Source organism: Canis aureus, chromosome 34, assembly GCF_053574225.1.
Source record: "Canis aureus isolate CA01 chromosome 34, VMU_Caureus_v.1.0, whole genome shotgun sequence".
NCBI classification, from domain to species: Eukaryota; Metazoa; Chordata; class Mammalia; order Carnivora; family Canidae; genus Canis; species Canis aureus.
Window position 1 is genome coordinate 8,436,785 of NC_135644.1, and position 26,395 is coordinate 8,463,179.

At 43.1% G+C, this 26,395-nt stretch overlaps 1 protein-coding gene across 2 annotated transcripts in view; it reads left to right on the forward strand.

The window, feature by feature from the left end:
- Positions 1 to 1,186: 1,186 nt before the first annotated feature.
- Positions 1,187 to 26,395, forward strand: part of TTN (titin) — a 274,020-nt gene continuing 248,811 nt past the window's right edge. For both annotated transcript variants that reach the window (XM_077883161.1, XM_077883160.1), the window contains exons 1-17: positions 1,187 to 1,396; positions 4,027 to 4,130; positions 6,512 to 6,715; positions 8,165 to 8,452; positions 8,959 to 9,044; positions 9,136 to 9,380; positions 13,823 to 14,102; positions 15,010 to 15,162; positions 15,805 to 15,945; positions 17,253 to 17,384; positions 18,580 to 18,714; positions 19,324 to 19,461; positions 19,976 to 20,113; positions 23,466 to 23,759; positions 23,866 to 23,988; positions 25,193 to 25,474; positions 25,733 to 25,798. In XM_077883161.1, coding sequence (XP_077739287.1) covers positions 4,040 to 4,130; positions 6,512 to 6,715; positions 8,165 to 8,452; positions 8,959 to 9,044; positions 9,136 to 9,380; positions 13,823 to 14,102; positions 15,010 to 15,162; positions 15,805 to 15,945; positions 17,253 to 17,384; positions 18,580 to 18,714; positions 19,324 to 19,461; positions 19,976 to 20,113; positions 23,466 to 23,759; positions 23,866 to 23,988; positions 25,193 to 25,474; positions 25,733 to 25,798 — 2,796 coding nt within the window. In that variant the 5' untranslated portion in view covers positions 1,187 to 1,396; positions 4,027 to 4,039. The remainder of the gene's footprint in view (positions 1,397 to 4,026; positions 4,131 to 6,511; positions 6,716 to 8,164; positions 8,453 to 8,958; positions 9,045 to 9,135; positions 9,381 to 13,822; positions 14,103 to 15,009; positions 15,163 to 15,804; positions 15,946 to 17,252; positions 17,385 to 18,579; positions 18,715 to 19,323; positions 19,462 to 19,975; positions 20,114 to 23,465; positions 23,760 to 23,865; positions 23,989 to 25,192; positions 25,475 to 25,732; positions 25,799 to 26,395) is intronic.

Here is a 26,395-nt window from a genome sequence, read left to right on the forward strand (position 1 = left end):
GTATAGTTTAGCTCTGTTCAGTGTTCGTAAATCACTACCTAAATAACCACAAAGTCTGAAATATTCAAGAAGTGAAAAAATCTGATGCATGGCCAAGTTCTTCCACAACCCAGAAGATTTTTATTATAGACACAAATAAATTGAACTTAAGTCTTAACAGTTTAGGCTATTTTATTAAGAAAAGTCTCTTTCCAGTATCAACAAGACAATTTTCTTCCCTCTTAGTGAAGGTTTACAGATCTCTCGGCTGAACCATTATAAAGATCTTCTGGTATACTCTTTTGTATTTGAAATACCTCTTGCTTGAAATTAAATTCAGTCTTAAAATAGCGACTATATCATCTCCTAACCACTTCCCATTAGTAAGAGCAAACTTCAGAGATAAGTAAAGCAGCATTCATGTGTCTGGAAAAAGAACCCTATGGATGATTTAAAACATAAGAGTTGGCTACTTGTTAAGAAAGGGTGCATGCACATTTGTAAGTATGAAAGCCAGAAAGAAAGAAAATCTGCAAAAAGCAAAATCATTGTACTGTATGGATTAAATCTCAGCAGAGTTCAGATTTTGTCTTTCAACATTATTTCTTGCAGGGCTGCGTAAACCCTTAGCTCATTAACATTGACTTAATTCTCCCTAAAGTACAAGTAGATTCAGGAGAACGTAGGTAATATAAATGCGCTTCTCTCAACGCTAAAGGTTAGAGGCACTCATTCTTCAAAGAAAGTGAAGTCTTAGGCCCCAGATAAATTCCCTCATCTGCCGTCATGATTGACAGGTGCATTTGGTTGGTCGCATGGGGGAAGGGAAGAGGAGTGGGGCCTGACTCCAGGGCAGGGCCCTCAGGTGGAAAGGCTGTTCCATATAACCACCCACCAATACCTTCTACTGTGGCAAAGTGTCCTCAGCCCAGTGCTTGCGGATGCTAACCATGGGCAACAGTGCTCTTCTCTGAGCCTCCATACAGTTATTCTTTAAATACGGTTCCATTTCCTTGGTAAAGCCTCTTGTGAGGTGCTAAATTTAGCACTGCCAATCAGGAGAACAGGTGGTGTGTGACACCACCAAACAGATCCGTCTCCCATCAAGCTTCCCGAGGCAGCCAATCAGCCGGGGCCCTGCCCAGGGATGTGGGGCTGTCAGCAGATCTGGCAAATAAAAGGCCAGAGCCCAGTCCTGGCTCTCGAGCAGTCGTGCATTCCCAGCCTCGCCTCGGGTGTAGGGATTGCATAGAAAAGCAAAACTACACAGTCCCGACTGTGTAGTTTTGTTTTTTAAGTTTAGAGGCTCACCGATTCATGTCGGAGATGGTGGACAAAACCAGCTCCGGATAGGACGTCGTTTCGGAAGCAACGTGGGGCTTTGTCCCACCCTTTTTGGGCACTCTTGAGAAATCAGGTGAGTGGCATCTTTCCTTTTTTTTTTTTTTTTTAATAATAGATTCTCTTCCTTATTGATTGATTTCTAGTTCCCAGTTAGAACTTCTTATTCCAACATGTGCGATGCGCCTGGGCACAGGTGTTTGTGTAACTACTCGTTGCTGTTGCGGATCCATTACTTCAATCTGCTCGTTCCATCTCCTTTAAAAAGTTGGGTGCTTTAGCAGGTCAGCACAGTCAACGTTTCCAATCGTGTGACTCCACCTCATGGGCTAAAAGTGTTGAAGTTGAGGTCAGAAATGGTAAGAGAAATGCTTGCTTCTGTTACAGACTCTTTCTGTCTGCTGAGAACGTTCAAGGTTATGTTACTCAGTGAAAAAGTGAGACACACCAAGAATAGCTCTGATAAAAGGCATGTGGTATCAGGGTGTCCTGATGACTTTTTAAGGGAATCAACTGCTGAGGTATCAGTTACGGGACAGTGAGAGAACACTTGCCTGCTGTCAGTCAACAGTGGAAAGTTTATTTTGGGAGCATGACATTTTAGATGCATACCTTGGGCCCTAATTGCACAAAGGCCTTTCAAGAGCAAGTGCTCAAGCAACAAGATTGGCCTATCCAGTAGGAATAAATGACCAGTTCAGACAAGTGGATTGTGATATGTTTAGGAATTGGGAGGGGAAATGTGTAATTGTTTTATAAAATACTCAGCATCTCATTATTTATTTCAACTCATAAGCAAATGATATGATGAGCTAAACGTTGGTATTAAGGGTAAGAAAGTATTTTTGAGACTTTTTAAAATTTTTTTTTAAATTTTTGAGACTTTTAATATCTATTAACTTTTAATACCCTTTGACTTTCCATCTTCCTGGATTTAGATTACTAATCACATATGCCTGTAAATGCATTGGTATATAGTACATAAATGATGTCAAAGAATACAACTATTTTTAGAAAGTGAACTAGGTGGTAAACAGGGAGGGTTAGAGACAAAAAATTATTTGTCCCAAATAGAACATGCTCTATGGAGTTCTTGACAAAAGACTCACAAAAACTTTTGGTACTTTTTGAATTTTCCAAATATAAATTTTATTGTCTTGGAATTCTGGTTTTCTTTTTTTTCCTTTTTTTTAATATTTTATTTATTTATTCATGAAAGACAGAGAGAGAGAGGCAAAGACACAGGCAGAGGGAGAAGCAGGCTCCATGCAGGGAGCCCGATGTGGGACTCGATTCTGGGACTCCAGATCATGCCCTGAGCCAAAGGCAGACACTAACCCACTGAGCCACCCAGGGATCCCTCATTTTCTTTTTAACTAAGTAAAAAGTTACAACATGGTACAGAATTATCAGTAGAAAAACTAGCATTCCATACATTTTTAGTGAACAGAGAATTTTGTGAAAAGCAGTCATGAAGTAACCGACAATTGAGAATCTGTTCTTTATATCAGAATAGTGGGTTGGTTGCATTAAATAATAAGGTGCATCAGAAAATTGTTCCCATAATCTCCCTGGAACTGATGGACAGAGTACTTTCTTCCACTTAAAAGGACTTCACTGCAAATTTCATATTCTTTTCTTTGATTTTTGAATATCTGTATTGAAAAAGCACAGGGCTTTTCATTTCTTTCACATTTCACACCAGTGTTCCCTTTGTCAGGTTTGAACCTTGGTCCCTAGTACTCAAGTCAGTATTTTTCTTTCAGCTCTATGATAACAGTTGGCCTACTCATGTAAGTTTAAAATTTCCTATTAACTAGAGCAGTAGCACTATTTATTGAGCAGTTACAATATGAAGAAATATTCAAAATATTCATAAGAAGACAGCATACAGTCTATAAAAGGCTTGCACAGTCAATAAGAACTTTCCAAGTAAGGAAAGAAATCGAAAAGTTAAAATTTTTTACTTTCGGTGACAATTTTAAGCAGCCACCTGGATTGCTTAAAGTAATACAAGTAATACCCAAATCTATACCAACTTTAAAAATACAGAGTGGAAAAAAAATATAGAGTGAATGAAAAATCTTGGGAGGAAGGAAATCTTTAATAATTATCTTTCAACCATTGAACAGATGCACAGATTTTTTTTTTTTGAGAAATATATTTTATTAATTAGAGAGAGCACAAGCAGCATGGAGGGACAGAGGGAGAGGAAGAAGCGGGCTCCCTGCTGAGCAGAGCGCCCAATGCGGGGATCGATCCCAGGACCCCGAGATCATGACCTGAGCCAAAGGCCGACTCACAACCGACTGAGCCACCCGCGTGCCCCTAGATTCATTCTATTCCTTCCACACATCTTTTATTGTTCTTCTCGACTCCCACTTATTTCAGCTTTCCTCTTTCCATCTCTCACTCAGGTGTCCCATAGTTGGGAAGACTGAATTTCCCTCCTCGACCAGTAGAGGACATTCCTTGCTCTAATTTCCTAAAATTTTCTTTTTTCCCCCCATTTCCGTTTACACTTGCTACTCTGTTAGGCTTCAAGTCAATTCAGAGGCCCATGTTCAAACTGAAGCCACGGAGGAGAAGGCCCACAGATGATCTAAAGAGCAGTCTGTTCTGAAAAAGTGTCTCTGCCATCTACAGAGTAGCTCCGGAGTGGCCCTTAGCTGGGACCCGCTAACTTATTTTTCTCTTCCTTTTCAGAGTGCCTGAAAAGATGACAACTCAAGCACCGACGTTTAAGCAGCCGTTACAAAGTGTTGTGGTACTGGAGGGTAGTACCGCAACCTTTGAGGCTCACATTAGTGGTAAGCTCATCCTTGCACACGTCCCTGCTCTTCGTCCCCTCCCCAGTGTGTTAACTTAGCTGTGGGGCTTGACACCGGGTGTAAGCCCTGCTTCCGCTTTGTTAAAATGGGTCCAGCTGGATGGAAGGGCCATCGTAAGGGTATACCGTTCACAGTACTGACAAAGTCTGACAATGTAATGGCTTGGAAATGTTTTATTCATATTTATAATTCCACAAAGCAAAATAATTAGCATTGGATTAAAATTGCTGTCAGAATCCAGCAGCTAAGTACGACCAAATTTGGTCATTCTATATTTGGGTTCAGCTGCAGAGCCAGACTGGAAGCCAAGAACCCAAGCCCAGTAGGGGTCAGACACGCTGCCGCGGGACAAGGAGGCCGGGGCTGACTGCTCCCCGTGCCCGAGAATGGGAAATAACAAAATCAGGGACTTTTTTACGAAGCAGAAAACTGTCAGCGTTGCACTAACTCCCAATTATTTTATTCTTGTATTTTCAATCTTTATTAAGTGGTTCTAGTGAATTAGAAGATTTTCCAATCTTTGGAAATGACAACAAAAAATAATATATGCCACCCTGGTCTTTATTAAAGAGAAACAAATATTGATCTTAGATTTTTATTTAGAAGAAAGTTATGGGTTTTTTTCCCCTTCTTCATAACTCAGTTTAGAAGCGGCTCAAAAAAAATGCATGATTTCTAAGACTTACTAAAAATGGGGATAAGCTACAAACTATATTGTAAATAATCTCTAAATTATTTAATCCATATTGTCTCCACCTGCAGTATTACAACTGTCATTTAAATTGGCATAGGTTAATTGAACATCAAGCTAGCACCTCCATGGTGCACTGTCCACCCCCCCCGCCTTTTTTTTTTTTTTTTTTTGCACTGTCACTTTTTAAAAGTTTTTGGCTTCTAATAAAGATGTAAAATAAGATTTCTTCTTCCTTTCTCCTTTCATTTTTTATTTTATGTGCCCATCTTATTCCTAACTGGATAAGACCTTCACATTGCACAGATATCCTATAATCATTCTTCGTTGTCTATTGTATATGCAGGTAGAGACCGATTCCATTCTTTTCACACATGAGAGACGTTGACTTTTCAATAATACACTTAAGTATCTTGTGATGCTCGGTAACTTTTGAACTGTGCAGAACACAGTTGGCTTCAGTGGGAGTTTGGCCTATTTGCAGAGTCCTGGAGCCTTGCTTCTTCGTAGCTTCTTGTTCCTTCACATTATGTGCCTATAAAGTCTTAAGAAAACACCACTGAAAATATCTGACATTCATGAATTACTCAAACTCTTTACTTGGCCATGGTGGGAGGTGGGTTAATGTAAGGACAAGAAAATAAGTATTCTCTTGGTTCTCTTTACTTCCTCAGTTTTAATATAAAATAAACCCTGTTCTGAATTTGCTTCAAGCCTTCTCAATGTACAGAATTTTAATATACTTAAAATATCAAACCACGTACATGTAGTTCTTAGCTCCATGATTTTTTTAAAAAGATTTTATTTACTTATTCATGAGAGACACACAGAGAGAGGCAGAGACACAGGCAGAGGGAGAAGCAGGCTCCCTGCAGGGAGTCCCATGTGGGGACTCGATCCTGGGACCCTGGGATCACGCCCTGAGCCGAAGGCAGGTGCTCAACTGCTGAGCCACCCAGGAGTCCCCTTAGCTCCATAATTTATGGTGATTGAAGAGAATTAGCCTTTTCTACCTGCAACTCCAGCTCTACAAGTTGCTCTGTAAAACGAGGTCTGGCTTGTGTCTTGTTCTGGGAGAACCCGCTTCTCTCTCTGCTCAGTGGCATTTCTACTGAGTACACATTTGAAAGGCAGGCGAGTTCAAAGACACGGTGTCCCTGCAGCCACAGAGGAGGGATGCAGATGGGTGTCCTCTTGGGCTTGCTGGGCAGCACTCTTAATCCTTGGCCACTTTGGCTCTTGTTTTTGAAGAGGACAGTGGTCGCTTTTTATTTCGAAGTTTCTTTGGCATTCTATGCTTTTCTAAATCCCTTCTATGATTTTAACCATGTCTGTTAAATTGCATCAAGGAGAACCTGGGACAGGAAGGCAGGAGGTAGAAATTCTAGTCTTCGTGTGCCCGGCTAGCAGAGGAGCCTTGGAGAGTCACCGAGCCCCCTCTGGCCTGTTTCCTATTAAATGAAAGTGTTGGCCTCCACCCGAACCCACTGACCCACCCACTCCCTAGGTGTCGGCCGGTGGACCCCTTGTCATGTGGCCATCCCGTTTTCCTTAGCCTTGGATGGCCTTCCGCTCGGGGTCAGGACAAGGCAGTGGACCTGGTGGGACAGAGTGGGGGATTTAGCAGTGCCCCATTCCGCCATAAAGATGGATTGTGTTTGTGCTCCAGGTTTCCCAGTTCCTGAGGTGAGCTGGTTTAGGGATGGCCAGGCAATTTCCACGTCCACTCTGCCCGGCGTGCAGATCTCCTTTAGCGAAGGCCGCGCTAGACTGACGATCCCCGCCGTGACTCAAGCCAACAGTGGACGATACTCCCTGAGAGCCACCAATGGATCTGGACAAGCGACTAGTACTGCTGAGCTTCTCGTGACAGGTAGGCTGGGGGGGACCTGCCCGTCCTCTGCCCCAGGCCTCTGCAGCCCCTGGGCAAGAAGGTCCAGGAAGAGCTACTGAGGAAAGAGTAGATGAGGCTGAAATCTAGAGACGGGCCTCCCGGAGGCTGAACTGGTAGCAAAGTTGTTTGCCATGTAAAATTTAATTCTCCTCTCAAAATACAGCACAAAAGGGGCTGAGAATGTTTCCTCTATACACATCGTAAACACTCAAAAGTATATTAAGGGATTATATTAAGGGAATATTAAAAACCCTGCTTCTGAGCAAGTGGAAAGGCTTGGGGCCTTGTCAATAAAGCCCTACAAGGAGACAGGTGCATCACCAGGAACTTGCACCTTAACAAGCTCCTGGGTGATTCCGATGTCAGTGCCCCACAGACCACCCATTTAAGAAACACTGCTCTTACCTGTATCGTTCAATCACTCTTTTTACTTACTCTCCATTTCTAAAAATACTACACCATGGACATACACAGACAAAGGCAAATCCATGACCGCTTCCTCCGAGAAGTCGCCACCAATCTCTGCCGTTTCCTTCCATCCTTCACTCCCTGGTAAGACGTTGATCCACAGAACATTGTGGTACTTGCCACGTGACAACCAGTGCCTGCATATCGAGCTACGTGAGCCGATGTATGACTAGCCAATACACTCCGCCACCAGCACTGTTCAAGGATAGGGCTGTTGTGGATGCATCTGGGAGCATCACGTGTGAACTTGAACATACGTCCAGAAAATTCAGACATGGAAAACGCACAGGGGTGACGGGTTATTACTCGAAAACATGTCAAAATTAATCCCATTGTCTCTTCACATTCCTAAAAAGTTTCTTTCAGCATAATGAACCAAAGAAGTCCCCTTTCTGTAGCATAACTAACATTAAACCATGTCAGTGTTTTGATTTTAAATGCAAGTAAATATTTGGGTTATTTGACCACTGATCAGTTTGGAGACTGTTTAGGGTTTTTAACACTAAGAGTTAATAATGATTCTGTAAGTCACGGGTCCACTTATCAACCAACCGTCAGAATTCGTTTTAATTCAACTTACTGAATACATGCCAAATTATTTTCCCAGGTTAAGATGGTTCTAGATGTGAGGTTGGGAGGAAATGTCTGAAGGATTCTCTAAAAATGTTATAAGCAGATCTAGGCTTTTTCTTTAAAAAAAAAAAAAAAAAAAAAAGGTGATGGCCTACAATCACCAAACCAAACAAAGCAAATAAAATAAAGGTAGTGACAGGATGGCCTGCTGCCATCTTCTGGCTCCTTTCTTGCTATCACACATGAACGGGCCTCAAGGACAGTCAAGGGTGGTTGGTTCCAGGAGTCATCGCCTCATTTGGGAAACAGAGCTTGGGATTGTTTAGAAATACCCCTTGGGGAGTACCCAGGGTGGCAGTTCTGACTTGCCTGCCATCCCCCCTGCAGCAGAGACCGCACCACCCAACTTTGTACAACGACTGCAGAGCATGACCGTGAGACAAGGAAGCCAAGTTCGACTCCAAGTGAGAGTGACCGGAATCCCTACACCTGTGGTGAAGTTCTACCGGGACGGAGCAGAAATCCAGAGCTCCCTTGATTTTCAAATTTCCCAAGAAGGCGACCTCTACAGCCTAGTGATTGCAGAAGCATACCCCGAAGACTCCGGGACCTATTCGGTAAATGCCACCAATAGCGTGGGAAGAGCTACTTCAACGGCCGAATTGCTGGTTCAAGGTACGTGCGGGTTCAAGGTGCAGCTGGGAGACCAGGAGAGGCTACTGAGGGGGACAGAGCGGGTGCCGAGGTCCTGCTGCCTCCCTCGGAGGCCTCGGGGATGCCGGGGGCTGGGACCGAAGCTGGCTCGCCAACTCCCTGAAAGAGCAAAGGGTCTGGGGTTCCAGGCAGGAGCTCAGGAGCACTGAAGACCTCGGTGCTTCTTAGCCCATTAGAAACTGGAAAGTATTTCAATGGAGTCCTCTAAGAAAAAAGCCAACTCTGTTTTCAAATTATTGGCCAATAATGGATTAAAAAAAAAAATGGTTCTAGGTGAATCTTATCCCATAATGAACATACTCTCTCTTAGAACCTAATTTAACTGAACACATAATTGAAAACTTTTTGCATTTTCCTCCACCGGGACAGCTAGAAAATGTTATCAGCTTTGTGGTCAGAACTGACATGGTCTCTCTAGAAGTGGGCCCACCCCGCCTCCCCCAAACACCCGGCCCCCCTTCCCACAGGTGAGGACGTCGTACCCGCTAAGAAGACAAAAACCATTGTTTCGACTGCTCAGATTTCAGAAACAAGACAAACCCGAATTGAAAAGGTATTTTGCTGTACTTGGTTTTCCGACCCTTCAGATCGTTGCTTCACCAGCTTCTCCTCCTCCACATGGGCCTTGTTTTCGTCTTTTCCAGAAGATTGAAGCCCACTTTGATGCCAGATCAATCGCAACAGTTGAGATGGTCCTGGATGGTGCCACTGGGCAACAGCTGCCACATAAGACCCCTCCCAGGATACCTCCCAAGCCCAAGTCCAGGTCCCCGACGCCGCCGTCGGCCGCGGCCAAAGCACAGCTGGCCCGCCAGCAGTCCCCATCGCCCATACGACACTCCCCGTCGCCCGTCCGCCACGTGCGGGCCCCGACCCCTTCTCCAGTCAGGTAAAAAGCCTTTTGCAAGGAGAGCAAGCTGCTTTGCATTCTTTTTTTTTTTTTTATTTTAATTTTAATTTAATTTTTTTTTGCCACTTTGCATTCTTAAGTTAGGTTTCATCCAGTAAGAAAAATAGAAGGGAGCAATAAAAAACATAGCACATGATAAATGCAGTAAAGCCAAAGGGCCCTGAGTATGATTTTTCACAAATCCTCACTGTCTACAGGTAAATCGGAGGATGTTCATAAACTCTACTTCTGAATTCCTCTCTGCATTTCGTTTAACAAATGTCTGCCTTAGGGGCCAACAGAAAGCAGTGAAATAGAAGAGAATTTAGTGTTGGAAGCCTTATGTCCCATCAGCTGGACCATTGGCTCACAGTGAGACTTAGGGAAATAATTGTGACGATAAAATAGACGCTATCCTGTATTGATCGCTTTGTCTTAGACATCGGATTGGCATTCTACGTATATTACCTCCTTAAACAGTCACAGCAACCTTTAAGAATTATCATCCCCAATTTTAGAGATAGGTGAGTGGAGCTAAAGGAGGTAAATAATTTGCCTAGGGTCTCCGTCATACCATTTGTACATTAAAGAAAATCACCATAAGAATGACCCCAGGGTGTGTTGTGAGGATTCAGTGAGATAATCAGTTGAAGATGCTTTGTAAATGGAGCATAAGAGCATTTGTATAATTATTTTCTGATAAGAAGTAAAACCTTCTACATGTTTTGCATATCCTTATATCATTTTCCATAGAAAATAAAATGAGTGGTTTTTTTTAAGATTTTATTTATTTGAGAGAGAGAGAGAGAGAGAGAGAGAGAGAGGCAGATACACAGGCAGAGGGAGGAGCAGGCTCCCTGCGGGGAGCCCAATGCGGGACTCCCCTGGGATCACAATCTGAACTGAAGGGAGACACTCAACCACTGAGCCACCCAGGTGCCCCTAAAATGGGTTTCCATGCTTAGTTAATATGCAGGTATTTTATATTTTAGAAAGTGAGTGTCTATCATCAGGGCTCAGAAATTCTATAACCAAGTATAAATCACCTATAGCAAATTTGAAACTTTGGAATGTGGCTTAACCTGCTGAGGTTTATAATATGATGAACTGAAAAATGTACAAAATTTGGAGTATACAAGAATAGTGTTTCCTAATCAATTTATGTGATTGTTTTTAGTGTAGGGAAAGTTCCCCTGCCAAGAAAAATTTTGAGAGGAGAATAATAAGCAGAGAGTTGACCTAAAAAAAAATTCAAATTTAAGTTTACTGAAATTAAAACACTGTCATATTAGTAAGTGGATAGAAAATACATTAGAGGGACGCATGGGTGGCTCAGTGGTTGAGTGTCTGCCTTTGGCTCGAGTAGAGATCTTGGGGTCCTGGGATCGAGTTTCACATCGGGCTTCCCGCAGGGAGCCTGCTTCTCCCTCTGCCTGTGTCTCTGCCCCGCTCCATCTCTCATGAATAAATAAATAAGATCTTAAAAAAAAATACATTAGAGAAGCAGAACAGGGCATCTAGAAATAGATTCAAGTATCCAGTAGATTCCATTTTTAATCAAAATGACCTTTCAGTTCAGTGGGAGAAAGATTATTTTACTCGATAAAGAATACTGGCCCAATTAGCTATCCTTTTGGAAGAAACCAAATATAAACCTCTACCTCCATTTACAAAATAAATCTCATCCTGACTAAAAAAGCTAAATTAAAAAGAAAAAACTAAAAAAAAAAAAAATGAGAATACTTGGGAAAACACTTGTAGGGAGAGCTTTTCAAAATAGATTTAGAGATTCAACTACATAAAAATAAAAAAATATATATGGCGAAAATAAGGTCATGGCTAAATCAAACAGTGCATTTGTAAAAAGATTTTAAAAGCGCTTCTTCCTCAAGATATTTCATTACTCCTGCCATAAAAGTATTATATCAAATATACGATGGCTACAATATGAATGGTAGAAGCCTAAAAACACTGCATAGCTTCCCCGACTGTATACACGGATGTTCCATAAGACCCCATAAAGAAGCAAATGCAAACAGTAGGTCTGGGGGGAAATGTTTGCCAACATTTATAACAAAGAACTAAGTAGCAAATGTATTTTAAAAAACTTCCACAAATTAATTTTTATTTTTATTTTTATTTCACAAATTTTTAAAGAAAAAGATAAGCAACACAAATGGGGGGAAAAAGGAACAGAAGACAAGCATTTCACACAAGAGGCAATGTAAGGAAATGTCCAATAAATATACAAAACATGCTTGATATTTTCTAATTTTTATTATATTGACCACTATGAAAATTAAAGGTACCGGCAAACAGTAATAGGAAGGAAGACTTGAACCCAAAAGTTCTGTTTTAAAAACATGTCTATCTATCAAACAAAGTGTTCTTAGACTAGCTCCAAGTTTGCACACCATGAAATCACTAGACGGGCCAAATGTGATTTCTGGGGAGATAACAACCCCACTGTATTTTTAATCCAAGCCTAAGGGTCATTTAAAATTATAGAGCTTCCCTGATTCTGTGGAGCATTTTGACCGTCTTAGCAGTGCTGGCAGTTCATTAATAACAATCCCCATTACTTAGTCCCTGAAATTTGCTTTAAAATAAGAAATAAAAATAGCAATTTGTGGAGAAAATAATGGCTATCCAAGATAGACTACTTCCTGAAATGTCTAATGGTTTAATCTTGATTTTAGTCATAGGGTAAGGCAAACACATTTTTTTGAATAAGGTACATGGATCTAGCTGTGCCCAGGTGATTATGCTTTATTGTAAGAGCAAAAATAAGCACTTTCCTCTAATGACTCAAATTACATTGATTTTTCACAGTTATGGGCTTACCTGCAGCCTGCTGCTAATCACTCATGTCATGCTAATCATGTCTTTAACTCTTTTTGAGATAAACCCACTTTATGATGAACAGCAAGAGTAGTAAGGCACAGGTTGCAACTTGGAAGTACACGTCACCCTGCTTTTCCTCAGTTGGTGTAGACCCTACCTAGATTTAGAATAATGTTCTATTTCTTTGTTATATTTCTAAGGCAGCCCCTTTTTAAAATAGAGGCATGTTCCCCTAGATTTCCCTTCACTTGATTACGACTCCATTTATAAAATGTAAATTGATTTTTTTTTTTTCACCCAAAACCCCTTCTTCAAGAACACAAACGTTTCTTCATGAAGCTGGCTACGGTGGAGCGTATTATTAAGTTACTCTGTCGTTTAGAGCAGATACCAGTGGTACCTTGAACCTTAATTAGAAGAGTCCTTTCATTTATGATCAGCCTAAGTTAACGCTACTACATTTATCACGGTTTTCCCATAGGCAGCAGTTTCACTCAGGGATGAGGCAATACTGCCATCTAGAGGGGAAAATTGATTACGAACTGATCAAGAATGAAATCAGGGAAATTGTTCACTTAAAATAATCGGCCAACTCCTAGAATTATTGGTGTAGATCAGGGACTGTCTTTTTTCTTTTTTTTTTTTTTGCCATAAATGTTAGGATTTAGCACCCAGAGTCTTCAGATGATGCTGTGGCGCTTGGGATACACACGAAAAGCAATGAAAACTATTTTAGATGAAGCGCTTTATCAATTTAATAGGAAAACTGTGGAATGCTTGGATTTCAAAATAGCCAGTTGCCATAGTAACTGTATGGCTATTAAAAGAAGTCCAGAGTACAACATAATGAGGGTGAGGGTAATCACAGAGGAAATTAAAAAGAGCAGTTCCCAACATGATGACCAGGGCACAGCCCACACCCCCAAACAAGCTCTGCGAGAGGCCCAGGAAAGCTTCCTGCGGCCGGGGGTTCCCAGGGCCTGGGGGCCTGGGGAAAGCTGTGAGGGCCTCCAGGAAAAGGAGAATCGTGTCCCTTCCTTAGCCCGGAGTTGCACAGGCCCTTGGATTCCAAGGAAGGTCTCGCGCCCTCCCTGCCAGACGTCTCCAGCTCTGACTAGGCGCTGGCCATTGGGCTCTGTTGCTGTCTTTTAAGACCTTCTTACTGTCTTGACTTTTTTAATTGGTGGAAGGTGGGGCAGGGCACAAAATTCAGCTTAGGATTCAGGCCGAGTCTCCTGCAGTGACAGCAGGTTAGACCAAGATTTAGAGGGCCGCCCGGGGGGGTTAGCACCTGCCTTCAGCCCAGGGCCTGGTCCTGGGGTCCCGGGATCGAGGCCCATGTTGGGCTCCCTGCATGGAGCCTGCTTCTCCCTCTCCCTGGGTCTCTGCCTCTCTCTCTCTCTCTCTGTGTCTCATGAATAAATTAAAAAAAAAAAAAAAAAAAGATTTACAGCAAGTTCCTTTCCACGATCCGGGGCACAGGGTTGGAAGCTCTGCCTCCGGGGCCTCCAGATGCCCCCTGCGGCCTTCAGCCGCCGACCCCCTGCACAGGAGTCCCAGGTGCTTCTCCCCCGTGACCTCTGCCGTCTGGTTTTCAGATCCGTGTCCCCGGCGGGGAGGATCTCCACGTCCCCCATCAGGTCCGTCAAGTCCCCGCTGCTGGTCCGCAAGACCCAGGCGCCCGGCGTGACCCCGGGGCCCGAGGTGCCTCCGCCTTGGAAGCAGGAGGGCTTTGTGGCCTCGTCGGAGGCCGAGATGAGAGAGACCACGGTGACGAGCGCCACCCAGATCCGGACGGAGGAGAGATGGGAAGGGAGGTTCGGGGTGCAGGAGCAAGTGACCGTGAGCCGCGCCGCGGGGGCCGCAGGGGCCGTGGAGGTACGGGGGCTGCGGGGTCGGGGCTGCGGGGTCGGTGCCGGGGTCGGGGCTGCAGGGTCCTCGGTGCTAGGGGGTGGGTGCCGCGGGGTCCCGGGTGCCGCGGGGTGGGGGCTGCGGGGTCCTGGGCGCTACGGGGTCGGCGCCGCAGGGTGGGTGCTGTGGGGTCCTGGGTGCTGTGAGGTGGGGACTGTGGGGTCCTGGGTGCTGAGACATGGGTGCTTCAGCGTCTGTGCAGCAAGGTGGGTGCTGCGGGGTCCTGGGTGCTGCGGGGTTGGTGCCGCAGGGTGGGTGCTGTGGGGTTCTGGGTGCTGTGAGGTGGGGACTGCGGGGTCCTGGGTGCTGCGGGGTTGGTGCCGCAGGGCGGGTGCTGTGGGGTCCTGGGTGCTGAGACGTGGGTGCTGCAGTGTCTGTGCAGCAAGGTGGGTGCTGCGGGGTCGGGGCTGCGGGGTCCTGGGTGCTGTGGGGTTCCAGAGGCTGCGGGGTCCCGGGGGCTGCGGGGTGGGGGCTGTGGGGTCCTGGGTGCTGTGGGTGGGGGCTACGGGATGGGTGCTGCGGAGTCTGTGCAGTGGGGTGGGTGCTGCAGGGTCCTGGGTGCTGCAAGGTGGGTGCTGCGGCGTCTGTGCAGCGAGGTGGATGCTGCGGGGTCCTCAGTGCTGCGGAGTCGGGGCCGCGGGGTGGGTGCCATGGGGTGGGTGCTGCGGGGTCCTGGGTGCTGCGAGGTGGGTGCCGCGGCATCTGTGCAGCGCAGTGGGTGCCGTGGGGTGGGTGCTGCACGAACCGGGGGTCAGATCTTGGTCCCGCCCCGCGAGACCCTCCTGCCCGGGGAGGAAGGCTTTGGCGGTGCCCGAGGCCGCGCGCTGTCCCCAGGCTGCCGGGCGGCTGTGAGGACTCGGCCTCTCCAATCCAGGTGAGACAAGAAACTGACAAAAGCGCAGCTGTCGCGACCGTCGTTGCTGCTGTGGACATGGCCAGAGTGCGAGAACCGGTCACCAGCGCTGTAGAGCAGGCTGCCCAGAGGACAACCACGACTGCTGTGCACGTCCAACCTGCTCAGGAACAGGTGCGCGCCACAGGGCCCAGGCTTCTGAGGCCTTCCGAGCCTAAGTGTCCCGAGGTCCCAAGGCGGTGGGAGATCCGGAGGACCCGAGGGTCCCGTCTGGGTCAGACAGGTCGACAGGCAAGAGTTAAGCTTGAGAAAGTAGACACAGGAGGTCAGAGGAGTTCAAGTACCACCGTGGTCCTGGGGCGGGTGTGGGTGTGTGTGTCACAGCGGTCCTGGGTCGGGGCGGGGTGTGTGTGCAAAGGGCGGCCAGGAGAGTCGGCTGTGCAAGAGGTTGCACGTGCATTCCTCGCGGTTCCAGCTCAGTCCAGAGCTCAGCTGCTCCGAGAGCCGGGGGTGTCGGTGGGGGCCCGTGATTGCAGGGCAGACATTACCTTTCTCCAAGCTTCCCCCAAAGACCTTTGCTTTTACTTTCCTCAAAACAAATGTGACACTTGATTCATGGCTGAGGAGTGTTATAAATCCAAGATAATTTCCCACCTCATTTTTGAAAAGATTTTTTTTTTATATAGTTTAGAATCACTCCGGCTTTCCTCCTGATCCTCTCTCGTGTGACATTTATGTCTTCATCCTGATTTATTATTGGAACTTTTATATAAGGTGCATGAAACGATTTCCTTCCTTTCCCCTCTGAAATTTTAGATTAAAAAAGAGGCAGAGAAGAAGACGGCTGTAACTAAAGTAGTAGTGGCCGCCGACAAAACCAAGGAACAAGAATTAAAATCCAGAACCAGAGAAGTAATTACAACAAAACAAGAGCAGGTGCACGTAACTCATGAACAGGTGAAAATGGGTTTTGACGTGAAATTACTTCTGTTGTTTCCCGGTGTGAGCACATGTAATCCGTGTTTACCATGAAGGGTTTTGTTTCTGGGGCAAAATCACACTATTATCACACTATTAAAATCCCCTTGGATCTGTGTGTTCATTCTTGGGTACCAGATTCCAAGGTCCCTTAGAGTCCCCGAGTGCTTTGCTTGTGTAGACAAAGGGGGACCTCTCTGAACACAAACAGCGGGTTTCATCTCTGTTGCTGTGAAGGTGCGCTAACTAAATATGTGACCCCAAGTGAGGTAAAACCAGGAAAAGTAGCTGTAGAGGAGGAACAGAGGAGGACAGTGGGCACACACAGCTTTGAAGATTACGTGACAACAGCTCCCTGAGCCCTTTGGAGAACCTCTGAATATAGAAGTGGAACGGACAGCAGTGGGTTTTGTAGGCCATATGACCCCCCAAAAAGTCAAGAGGACAATCATGATTGGAGGCATTCAGGGACAAATTAGATAAGGCCAGTTGGTAAGGCTTTTGGCCAGTGGAGCCAATCAGCTGGGTGGTTTGAGAAGATGAACTTTCAAGTCTTTTTTAAAACTCAAGATCCTTAATGTCAGAGATGACGTCTGAGAACGGGAAAGAGGCAAATGGGGGAAAACTGCTCCCCGCTCCATTCCCCCCGACACACACACACATACACCTTAGGCATCCAGATCCAAACAGCCTCCTTCAGAGAGTTAAGGATTTGGGAAACATTTTGCCTGGGATGGGCACAAAACTTTCCTCCTCATAATGTCTCAATTTTAGTAAAGTAAGTCTTGATATTCCAAGCCATCATCATTAGGAAAATTTCCGAAGCAAAAATATCATATAAATGCAGATTGTAAATTGGCCATACTTGATTTCTCTTACATAAAAGTAAAGGGTCAGACAAATTACTTCTAAGGTCTTCCATTCTAATATCCTATTCTCTAAGATCACCTTTAGATGACAGGAGTGGCGTAGAATAGTGTTGCCCATCTATCCATTTATGAAAATTGGAAGTCTTTCCAAAGAAGATGGCAATACTCCAGTTCAATTAAATAGTGTTGAACCCAACTTTTCTTTTTCCCTGAGCTGCATGAATTATGGTTTAGACAGAGAAAGAGCATGGTTCTATTAAGGAAAATGAGATGATTTATTTAGTGATATTGCCAGAAAAAAAAAAAAAGATTTTACTTCTTTCTTCAAATTCTGACTTGGTTATATTTAATAAACATTATGTCACTTCCACTAGAGATCAGGAGACAATAAGAGTTTGTTCTTATCATTGATTTCAGATAAGAAAAGAAACTGAAAAAGCATTTGTACCAAAAGTAATAATTTCTGCAGCTAAAGCCAAAGAGCAAGAAACTAGAGTTTCTGGACAAATTACTACAAAACAAGAACAAAAACAAGTAACTCAAGAAACAGTAAGTCCAATTTTGTAAATATGCTGTAGTTCGTTGACACAGAACACCCTCTAGCCAGCTGTGTGTACCCTGTTACCAGAACCTTTACGTGCAGGAGACTTTTGTGTCTATCTGTTGTTTCTGTTTCGTTGTTCCTCTGAAACTCTTTCACGGTGGAAATTCTGTGTTCATTGCACAATTTTTCACTCAGTTGATCAGTTTTGGGGAGATTGTGTATTGGAATGCTTTGGGGGCACATCTATGATGTTTCTAGAGCATATTTAATTGGAATATAGATATCAGCCCATTCAATTGGGTAGATAAGATATTTCCTCCAGTACAGTTTTTTAATGCATAGGCTGAGCCCTCAGTCATTTAGGTTGTAAGACAAATGCACACACACACACACCAGCCGTGAACACTCCAAGTAGATATCATGGGAAAGTGAGGAAATGCTGGACATTATAGGAAACACCAGTACTTCAAGAAAATGTCCTAATTCCTGATTGACAAACAGTGACCTAGAAGTGTTTGCTGCTTTTGTGCTGTAGAGCCACATGCGACCAATCTCGGTGTCACCAAAATCCCCTTGTCTTCCATGTGTGACACCCAGTCTTGAAGTGTCAGGCGAGAGGCATCTATTTTCTAACTTTTTCTTGTTCGGGAGAGTGCCTGCACTTACCTATCTTGACCTCCTGTTCTCTGCTGATCCTGGAGGTACTTTATTAAAAGGTCTAGCTGAGAACACTATGCACTCTGTGAAGGCTGGCCACGGGCTAGTGAATGAATTCCCTTCTCCTCAGAGTGAGTGAGAGACCTTGAATGTCCGCGTACCCTACTTGGCCTGATAAGGGCATAGAAACCCTGTGGCCATGGCAATGCCAGCTACTGGCAAGTTCAGCCCGACTAGAGTTTTCCAGCCATTTGCCAGCCAGTGGCCACTCCCCGGGTGTCCTCATATATCAACGTGTCTCAAAGATGAGATTTTTCAGTTTCTAGGACAATTGACTAAGGAGCAGGTGGACAGAAATGAAGCCTATTCCTCAGGAAAACCCAAGTCTATGTTTTAAACATAAAGCGTTGGCCCATGAAATAGAAGCGTGCTACTTTCTCACTGACCACTGAACATTGCATTCTTCTGAATGTTGCAAGGGTATCTTGCCATTTCTTTTGTGCCTTTTTGAATCTCAAACCTTTATTTTACTCTGAAAATCAGATAATACAGAAAGCTGTGATAGCTGCTGCGTCCGTGGTGGTAGCTGCCACTGCAGAGCCCACAAAACTAGAAACAATGCTGGGAGCTCAAGAAGAAATTGCCACACATGATCAAATGCACGTAACTCAGGAAAAGGTGATGATTTCCTGCTGCTGTGCAATTCACTCTTCATCGTGTCATTTGCAAGCTGCCTACACATTCATCATGGGTCTCACTCATCACTTTTTCACCTCTTCTTTTTATAACTCAAATAGAAAACTCCCTCAAAATCTCTCACGAACCCTTTGCCACCTCTCCAGCTTTCACTGCCACTTTTCATTCCTAACTTTCAAACTTTCTTTGGATTGTTACTAACGTGGTATCATACTTCACTTTAATATCTTCCTATTGCAGTAGACTCCAGTTGTCGAGTCAATTGATAAAATGCAAAAGTATTTGTTGATTATGGCTGTGCTGGAATTTCCCATGGATTATAATAATAATGTGAGAAAGAGAAGTGCATCCTTTATTCTTATGTGGCTGATTCCACATTTTTCTCTTAGATTGCACTGATTCTGATACTGTTAACAATGAAACAGTACAGACGATCAAAGCAACTCATATGATATGTTTAAGTGTGATTAAAGTGTCCATGAACAGAAAGAAATTTGCTTCCTTTCTCAGTTTTGACTTAAGTTTCTTTTATTGGAGGCTGTATGAAATTTAATGACCATTTTCTCACCTTTCTTTTTATCATATGACCAGATGATGAAAGAAACTAGAAAAACAGTGGTCCCTAAAGTCATAGTTGCCACTCCCAAAGTCAAAGAACAAGATTTAGTATCAAGAACTAGAGAAGGCATCACTACCAAAAGAGAGCAAGTTCAAATAACTCAGGAAAAGGTGAATACACATATTTGAGATGTGAAAGTTCATCTTTTTTTTTTCGAAAGTTCATCTTTAAACTAATTTCTAGTAAACCATTAACTATGATGTGCTATGAATTATTAGTCTGTATTTTCCTTTTTGAATCCCAGACTAAAACGAAAATGGTGAATGTGTGACTGCTTACCATTAATTTTATCTCCACATTTGATTTTCATCCATCTGTAATGTTTGTGATTCATTTTAGCCCACCATTATTCTTTGCATGAAGATGAGCATTGTTAGCCTGATTTTTAAAAAGTAATACATGGAATCATCTGGAGTTTTTTTTTTTCTTTCTTTCTTTTTTTAAGTTAACCTTTCTAAGTTTTGTAATTCCCACTCAGTATATGCCGACAGTGCCAAGTAACTTCTTTTGTATAGTTAACCCGGAATAACTTCATCCTGCATCCATACTAGGAGGGTGGGAGGGGTTATGCCATGTGTGTAAAGCCCTGTGCAACTTCAACTTTGATTTTACTGTAATAATCAGATGAGAAAGGAAGCTGAGAAAACTGCCTTGTCTACAATAGCAGTTGCTACTGCTAAAGCCCAAGAACAAGAAACAATATTGAGAACTAGAGAAGGAATGGCTACTAGACAAGAACAAATTCAAGTTACTCATGGAAAGGTGATGCTCGCTATTCCAAGTGTGCAGTCCCCCTCTTGTATAATACATTAATCCCAATCTCAGAATTTCTTATGTATGAGACACTATTAACCTCATTTCTTTTTTAGATAATTAAATGATTAGAAACTAAAAAACCAAGTATTATTGTTAATATAACTACATGTGCCTCTCCCCACTGATTTCTTCACTATTTTCCTTTTTAAAAAAAATTATTAACATCTAGAAGTTCTCTGGGAGTTGATGATTGAAATTGCATGCAGGCTGATTTTAAGATATTCCATAAAGATTCAAGAAAAAAAGTAAAAGTAAATGATGAATCTTACTGTCACAATGATGTATGCTTTGAGGGGTCATAAATTTAATATGTTACATCACAAAGTGTGGACTTATTTCAGGAAATTACTCATAATTCTTTTCAAGTGAAAGTTTATCTTTCTTTTGTTCATTCTATAAAAACTAAATGAGAAAATTACAGTGCCCGCCATAATAACTTCTGCTACAGCTACACAAGGAGCAGTATTAAAATCTAGAGAAGAAACCACCCAACCAGGATATACATAAGCCATGAAAAAGTTTATTTGTAGCATCTGCTTATAGTTATGAAATCTCCATGGTTTAACCAACTTACTGTGACTCTGTTATTTACCCCAAATAAGCTATTAACCTAATTTTATTCCTTACTGTCAATAGAGTATTTGGAAATTAGCAACTAAATTTCTTTAGCGTCGTGGCTGAGTCCTGTCTGTATTTTTCTTAGTGTTGTTTTCTATCTCTGCATCTTTGGGTTTTTTTCCTAAGGCGGGATTTAAGATCAACTTTCTAAGCCTTTACGCAAGTCTGATATTGAATGGCACATCAGCCTTTCTGAAATCTCTTTGGTGACAGAAATTCCAACATGTACCATACTTCATCAGTGATTATATTTAAATGGTTGCTGTGTGTTCTGAATCACATCAGTTTGACTGTCTTATTTTTGTTGTTAAAAATTAGCTAAGAATGGAAGCTGAGAAAATATCTGCACCCAAAGTAGTAGTTACCACCGCAAAATCTACTGACCTAGCCATACTGCCAAGGACTAGAGAAGAACTTGCTATTAAGCAGGAACAGATCCATCTTTCTCATGAGGAGATGAAAACTGATGCCGTGAAGGTGAAAAGCATGGCTTCATCCCATTTCATCATCAGCACCCATAACTTTTTATCCAGCATGAGTCATTGTGCTCTAGAGTTCCATGTAATTGTGGAAGTAGACAACAAGCATTAGCGATGAGACCCCATCCAACTCCTCCAGTGCAACTGTTAGTGTTTCTAGTCATGAAAAGCCAGATTAAATAACCCTCTCGTTTGCATCTCCTAAATTAATTCTCAGCATTTAACTGGTCTGAATTGGGTTCTCCTTCTCCAGCTCTTCTTCCTGCTGATCCAGGTTCTAAAACTGAGAGATGTGAGTCCACTAAGAAATAAAAAAATAAAAAATGGTGCCAGCCAAGAGGACGTACCTGTGGCTGTCCACCAAATGGCATATGGATAGGAACTTGATATGTATTAACTCAGGAAAAAATACATAGATGCTTCTTCAGTTTGAAATATTCTACCCATGATTAAAATACTTTTTTTTACATAAGTTCTAAATTAAGAACAAGATTTGTATATTTGTACATTTTAGTTGGCAACTAATTTCTGTGGGCCTAGGTTTTCTCATTGTTAAGGTAAATAAAACTTAAAGCTCAACCTGCTTAACTCACAGGCTGGTTGAAAGATTCAAATGAGATATAATGTCATGCAATCATTCTACAAGCAAAGTAATATGTATTAATATACATATGCACATATATGTATATATATAGAAAGAGAGAGAATGGTATATCAGCCTTTACATATATATTAAAAGTCTATGTATACTTAATTCATATTATTTGGCTTGTTGAATGATTGCATTTACATTACATCTCATTTGAATCTTTGGTCTACATTAAATACATATAGTATGCATTAAACATATATATTTGTGTTATCTGTAAAGATGGGTAACATTTTAAAATATCTGTAAAATTCAAATCAACTAATAGCCTATATGTTTTTAAAAAAGAAAAACAGATGAACAAACTTAATTAAGCCTCATGTATATTTTACAGTTTCTTCTAAGATGAATGGTAAAGTGAAATCGGCATTTGCAATCCCTCAAGGAAGATTAGATTGTTTGTGGCTTACTGGAAGGAAGCACTGAATTGAAGCCCAATTTCATCTCAGAAAAAACCCTCATTCGTATCTTAAATGATTCAGAGGACAATTTTAACAGATATATAGGTAGCATCCTTGAAAGGCATTTCAGATATGATCTAGGTTCCATTCACAGCAGCAGAAGAGAAAACTGGGCATTAATAAAATATTCCAGCATTACTTTTAAAGAGCACCGATGGACATGGTGATGTGATTTTTTAGGATGTGCTATTTCCAAGTCTTGCATAGACTCATAATTTGGAAGCCACATCAGCTAGTTTGCTTTCTTTAAAAGAGAAACACCTTTGCAGACTGTGTTTTCATTTATGTTAATCAGATTCATGGAAATGAGAAAACAACATTTCTGCTTTTTCCTTTGCTTTACCTCCCAGTAATAACGAAAGTAAATTGAACTTCGCTGTGGAAGGTTGTTCTCTTGACTCCAAATATGATTAACACTTTCATTTTAATCAGAATCTCTTCATTCAGGTTTTGTAAGAAAGATACTTTCTAATAGATTAAAAATTCTTATCCCTAGATAATCATAAAATTAATATGCTCACTATGATTTCATGAGCTTCCACATTATCTCAGATTTGCATGTAACTGTACAACTCTGTAGCAGCTGATTTTTCTGGATAGGTCTAGGATGGTTTTGAGTATATTTTTTATCATTGCTGTCATTGCAGCAACACTAGACTAAGTGATTGACAGGATAATAAAAATAATCAATGAAGATAACCAGCCCCAGGGTTCTGATTTCCCGAGTGCTAATTAACTGCCTCGACAAAATCCTAGAAAAACTCAAAATCTCCTTCCTATTTTATGTATGTACTGTGTTGTCCCATGTGGTGTGTGTGTGTGTGATTTAATGTCTAGTCTAATTAAGCAGGTATATAGAGAGTGTATCTAACTAGCTGTCCATTACATTATAATCATCAATGAAATATTGAGTTCCTAAATGCGTCTTGTGAGCCACATTTCTGGAGACATTAACAGAGCCATATAACACGGGTGCCATCTGCCTACGACACCTTTAGGCATTTGTCTGTTCTTGGTGACTATCCGCGGAGGAGATGTCTCAGCTTGACTTTGACATTGCTGTGTGTTAATTCTGGAAACCTTATCTCCAGGTGGACGTTGGGAAAAAGGCAGAAGCTGTAGCAACAGTTGTCGCTGCAGTAGACCAGGCCCGTGTCAGAGAGCCCAGGGAGCCCGGGCCTCCTAGAGAATCATACGCTCAGCAGACCACTTTGGAGTATGGCTACAAGGAGCACATTTCTGCCACAAAGGTAGCTGAGCATCCCCAGCGTCCAGCCTCAGAACCCCACGTTGTCCCTAAAGCAGTCAAGCCTAGAGTGATCCAGGCTCCTTCTGAGACTCATATCATAACTACTGATCAAATGGGAATGCACATTTCATCACAGGTGGGTCTCTACCCGCTGGATTTCACCCTATCCATGGGGCAAACAAGCTTAGCTGTTGGCGGTCATCCAGTGAACAGTGGCATCACTGAGTCTCTTTTCATTGCAGATCAAGAAAACTACAGATATAACAACTGAAAGATTAGTCCATGTGGATAAACGCCCCCGCACAGCAAGCCCTCACTTTACTGTTTCAAAAATTTCCGTCCCTAAGACAGAACATGGATATGAGGTAAGCAGTTAAAGAGCCTGACAAAGAGACATCTGGCTCGAAGAAAATAAGTACCTAATGTGTGGTGTACACAGTGTCTTCGGTGTAGGCCAGTGTGGGCCTCTCTCTGGTGATGTCTGTTCGCATTCAGGGTGGACTCTGAAGCCCCAGGAGTCTGGCTTCTGAAATTTGCCCAGCAGGCTAGTGGTTGTCGTACACCTCTGAGAAGACACAGCTCCATACAGCTTTCTCTCTGTTTCACATTTTGTAAAAAGATGGTGTATTGCACGGTTTAGTTTTCCTTCTGCTGTGAGACTTTTCAGGCTGTGACTATGTATCAATGATAAGTCAGACATGGAAAAATCATATAACGATATACTCAGTACAACAAGGTGGAGAGATAGTACATGTGGTAGTTGGGTTGGATGGTGGAGTCACACAGGCTGGGTGAGTGTCCTAGCTCTGCCTCTTATTAGCTATGTGGTCAGGGGCAAGTTAATACATTAAACATTAGCAAGTTGACAGCACATAATAACCCTTCAGATTGGACGCTGTCCTTCTTATACACATCTAAGACAAAGAGTGCAAATCCTGTGTGCCTTCAAAGAAGTGAAAAGTACATTTAATACCTATATTTGGAATAGTCCCAAATTACGATTGAAATCGAATAACCATAGACAAAAAATAAATAAATAAATAACCATAGACAATGGCAGAATAAAAAGAGTGGGAAAGTCTTCAAAATATTTTTCTGAATGTCTCCATTTTTACCTTCCGCACAGATTTGAGGCTGAAACTTTACCACGCTATTTTTAAATAGTTCTTAGAAATTTCCCAAATGTTTTCATAATTTCTTGATTTTGAAATTCCCACAGTAGTTATTTTTCGGATGGTTAAGTGAAAAGTCATGACTGAGCTTTAGAAGACCCTGCATCCCTTTCTGATAAGGGCATAAAATAAGGAGCTCTAACTACAACTCTTGAAGACAGGCATTTTCAAATGCATTTTGCAAAAAAAAAGAAAAAAAAAAGTCTTTTACAAACTGGTGGGAATGACCGTGAACTTTGTGAGTGGTTTGTCTCTAACGGACTCTTCCCTAATCCTGAGAGTGGTAGTGAGGGCCTAGGAGGACAGACCATCTAGAAACAGACTCAGACCCACCACGGAGCGAATGATGGTGGGGGCGCTTCTGAAGCCTGACCCAGACTGCCTCGTTTGCATTCAGGCATCGATAGCCGGTAGTGCTATCGCCACGTTACAGAAAGAGTTGTCAGCAGCATCTTCTGCTCAGAAGATCACCAAGTCGGTGAAGGCACCTACGGTGAAGCCTGCTGAGGCTCGAGTGAGAGCAGAAGCCACCCCTTCCCCGCAGTTCCCCTTCGCCGACACGCCGGACACTTACAAGAGCCAAGCTGGCATTGAAGTGAAAAAGGAGGTGGGGGTGAGCATCACCGGTGCCACCGTCCATGAAGAGCGCTTCACAGTACGCCGCGAGCACGAAGCCAAGGTCAGTCACCGCATGGCTCGTTGTTCCTTGATGCATTGCTGTCGAGCGGGCCCGGCCCACGGCCGCTTTCTGCCACAGACGTGCTCGGCCGGGCCTCCTGCCTCTCCTTTACCACGTTCAGACTTCATTCTTTTGAGTCTGGCGGGGATCAGAGCTCTTTTTCCTCGAGTTATTTTTGTAATGTTGCATGTGCCACGAGTTGATGAGATTGCCCCTCACTCCACGGGCATTTCGTAACGTCCTCTGTAAACCCTGCAGGTAACAGAAACGGCGAGAGTACCTGCGCCCGTTGAAATCCCGGTTACTCCACCAACCTTGGTCTCGGTGAGTAACGAAGTTGCCGCCTGTCTGGTCACGTAGCTTTAATGTACGCAAGGATCAGTGTCTCGAATGGCCTCAGTGGGTTCACAAATGCTGGTTGTAGGACAATACACTAACTGGCGAGGAAAAGGGGAACTGTGTGTGGCGACCGTCAGTGGACTTAAGGAGTTTCGATGAGGTTTAAGGCCTTATTGGGAGAGTGATGGAGCTCTAACGACCAATCTAACCCTCTTTGATAGCTTTGCCTTAGCTTCAGAGAAAAGCATTCAGACAGAAGGCGATAAGCATATGGAAGGTGATAAGGACCTCAGCAGGGGAAGGAGAGAGCACTTCTACTTGGGAATAACAGGGAAAGCTTTTGTATTTTATTCATTTATTCATTTATTCATTCATTTATTCATTCATGAGAGACACACACACATACAGGCAGAGGGAGAGGCAGGCTCCATGCAGGGAGCCCGACGTGGGGCTCTGTCCCAGGTCTCCAGGATCACGCCCTGGGCTGAAGGCGGCGCTAAATCACTGAGCCACCCGGGCTGCCCCAAGGGAAAGCTTTGTTGAAGTGGCAACATTTGCTTCTGAGCCTTCAAGTTCTGTTAG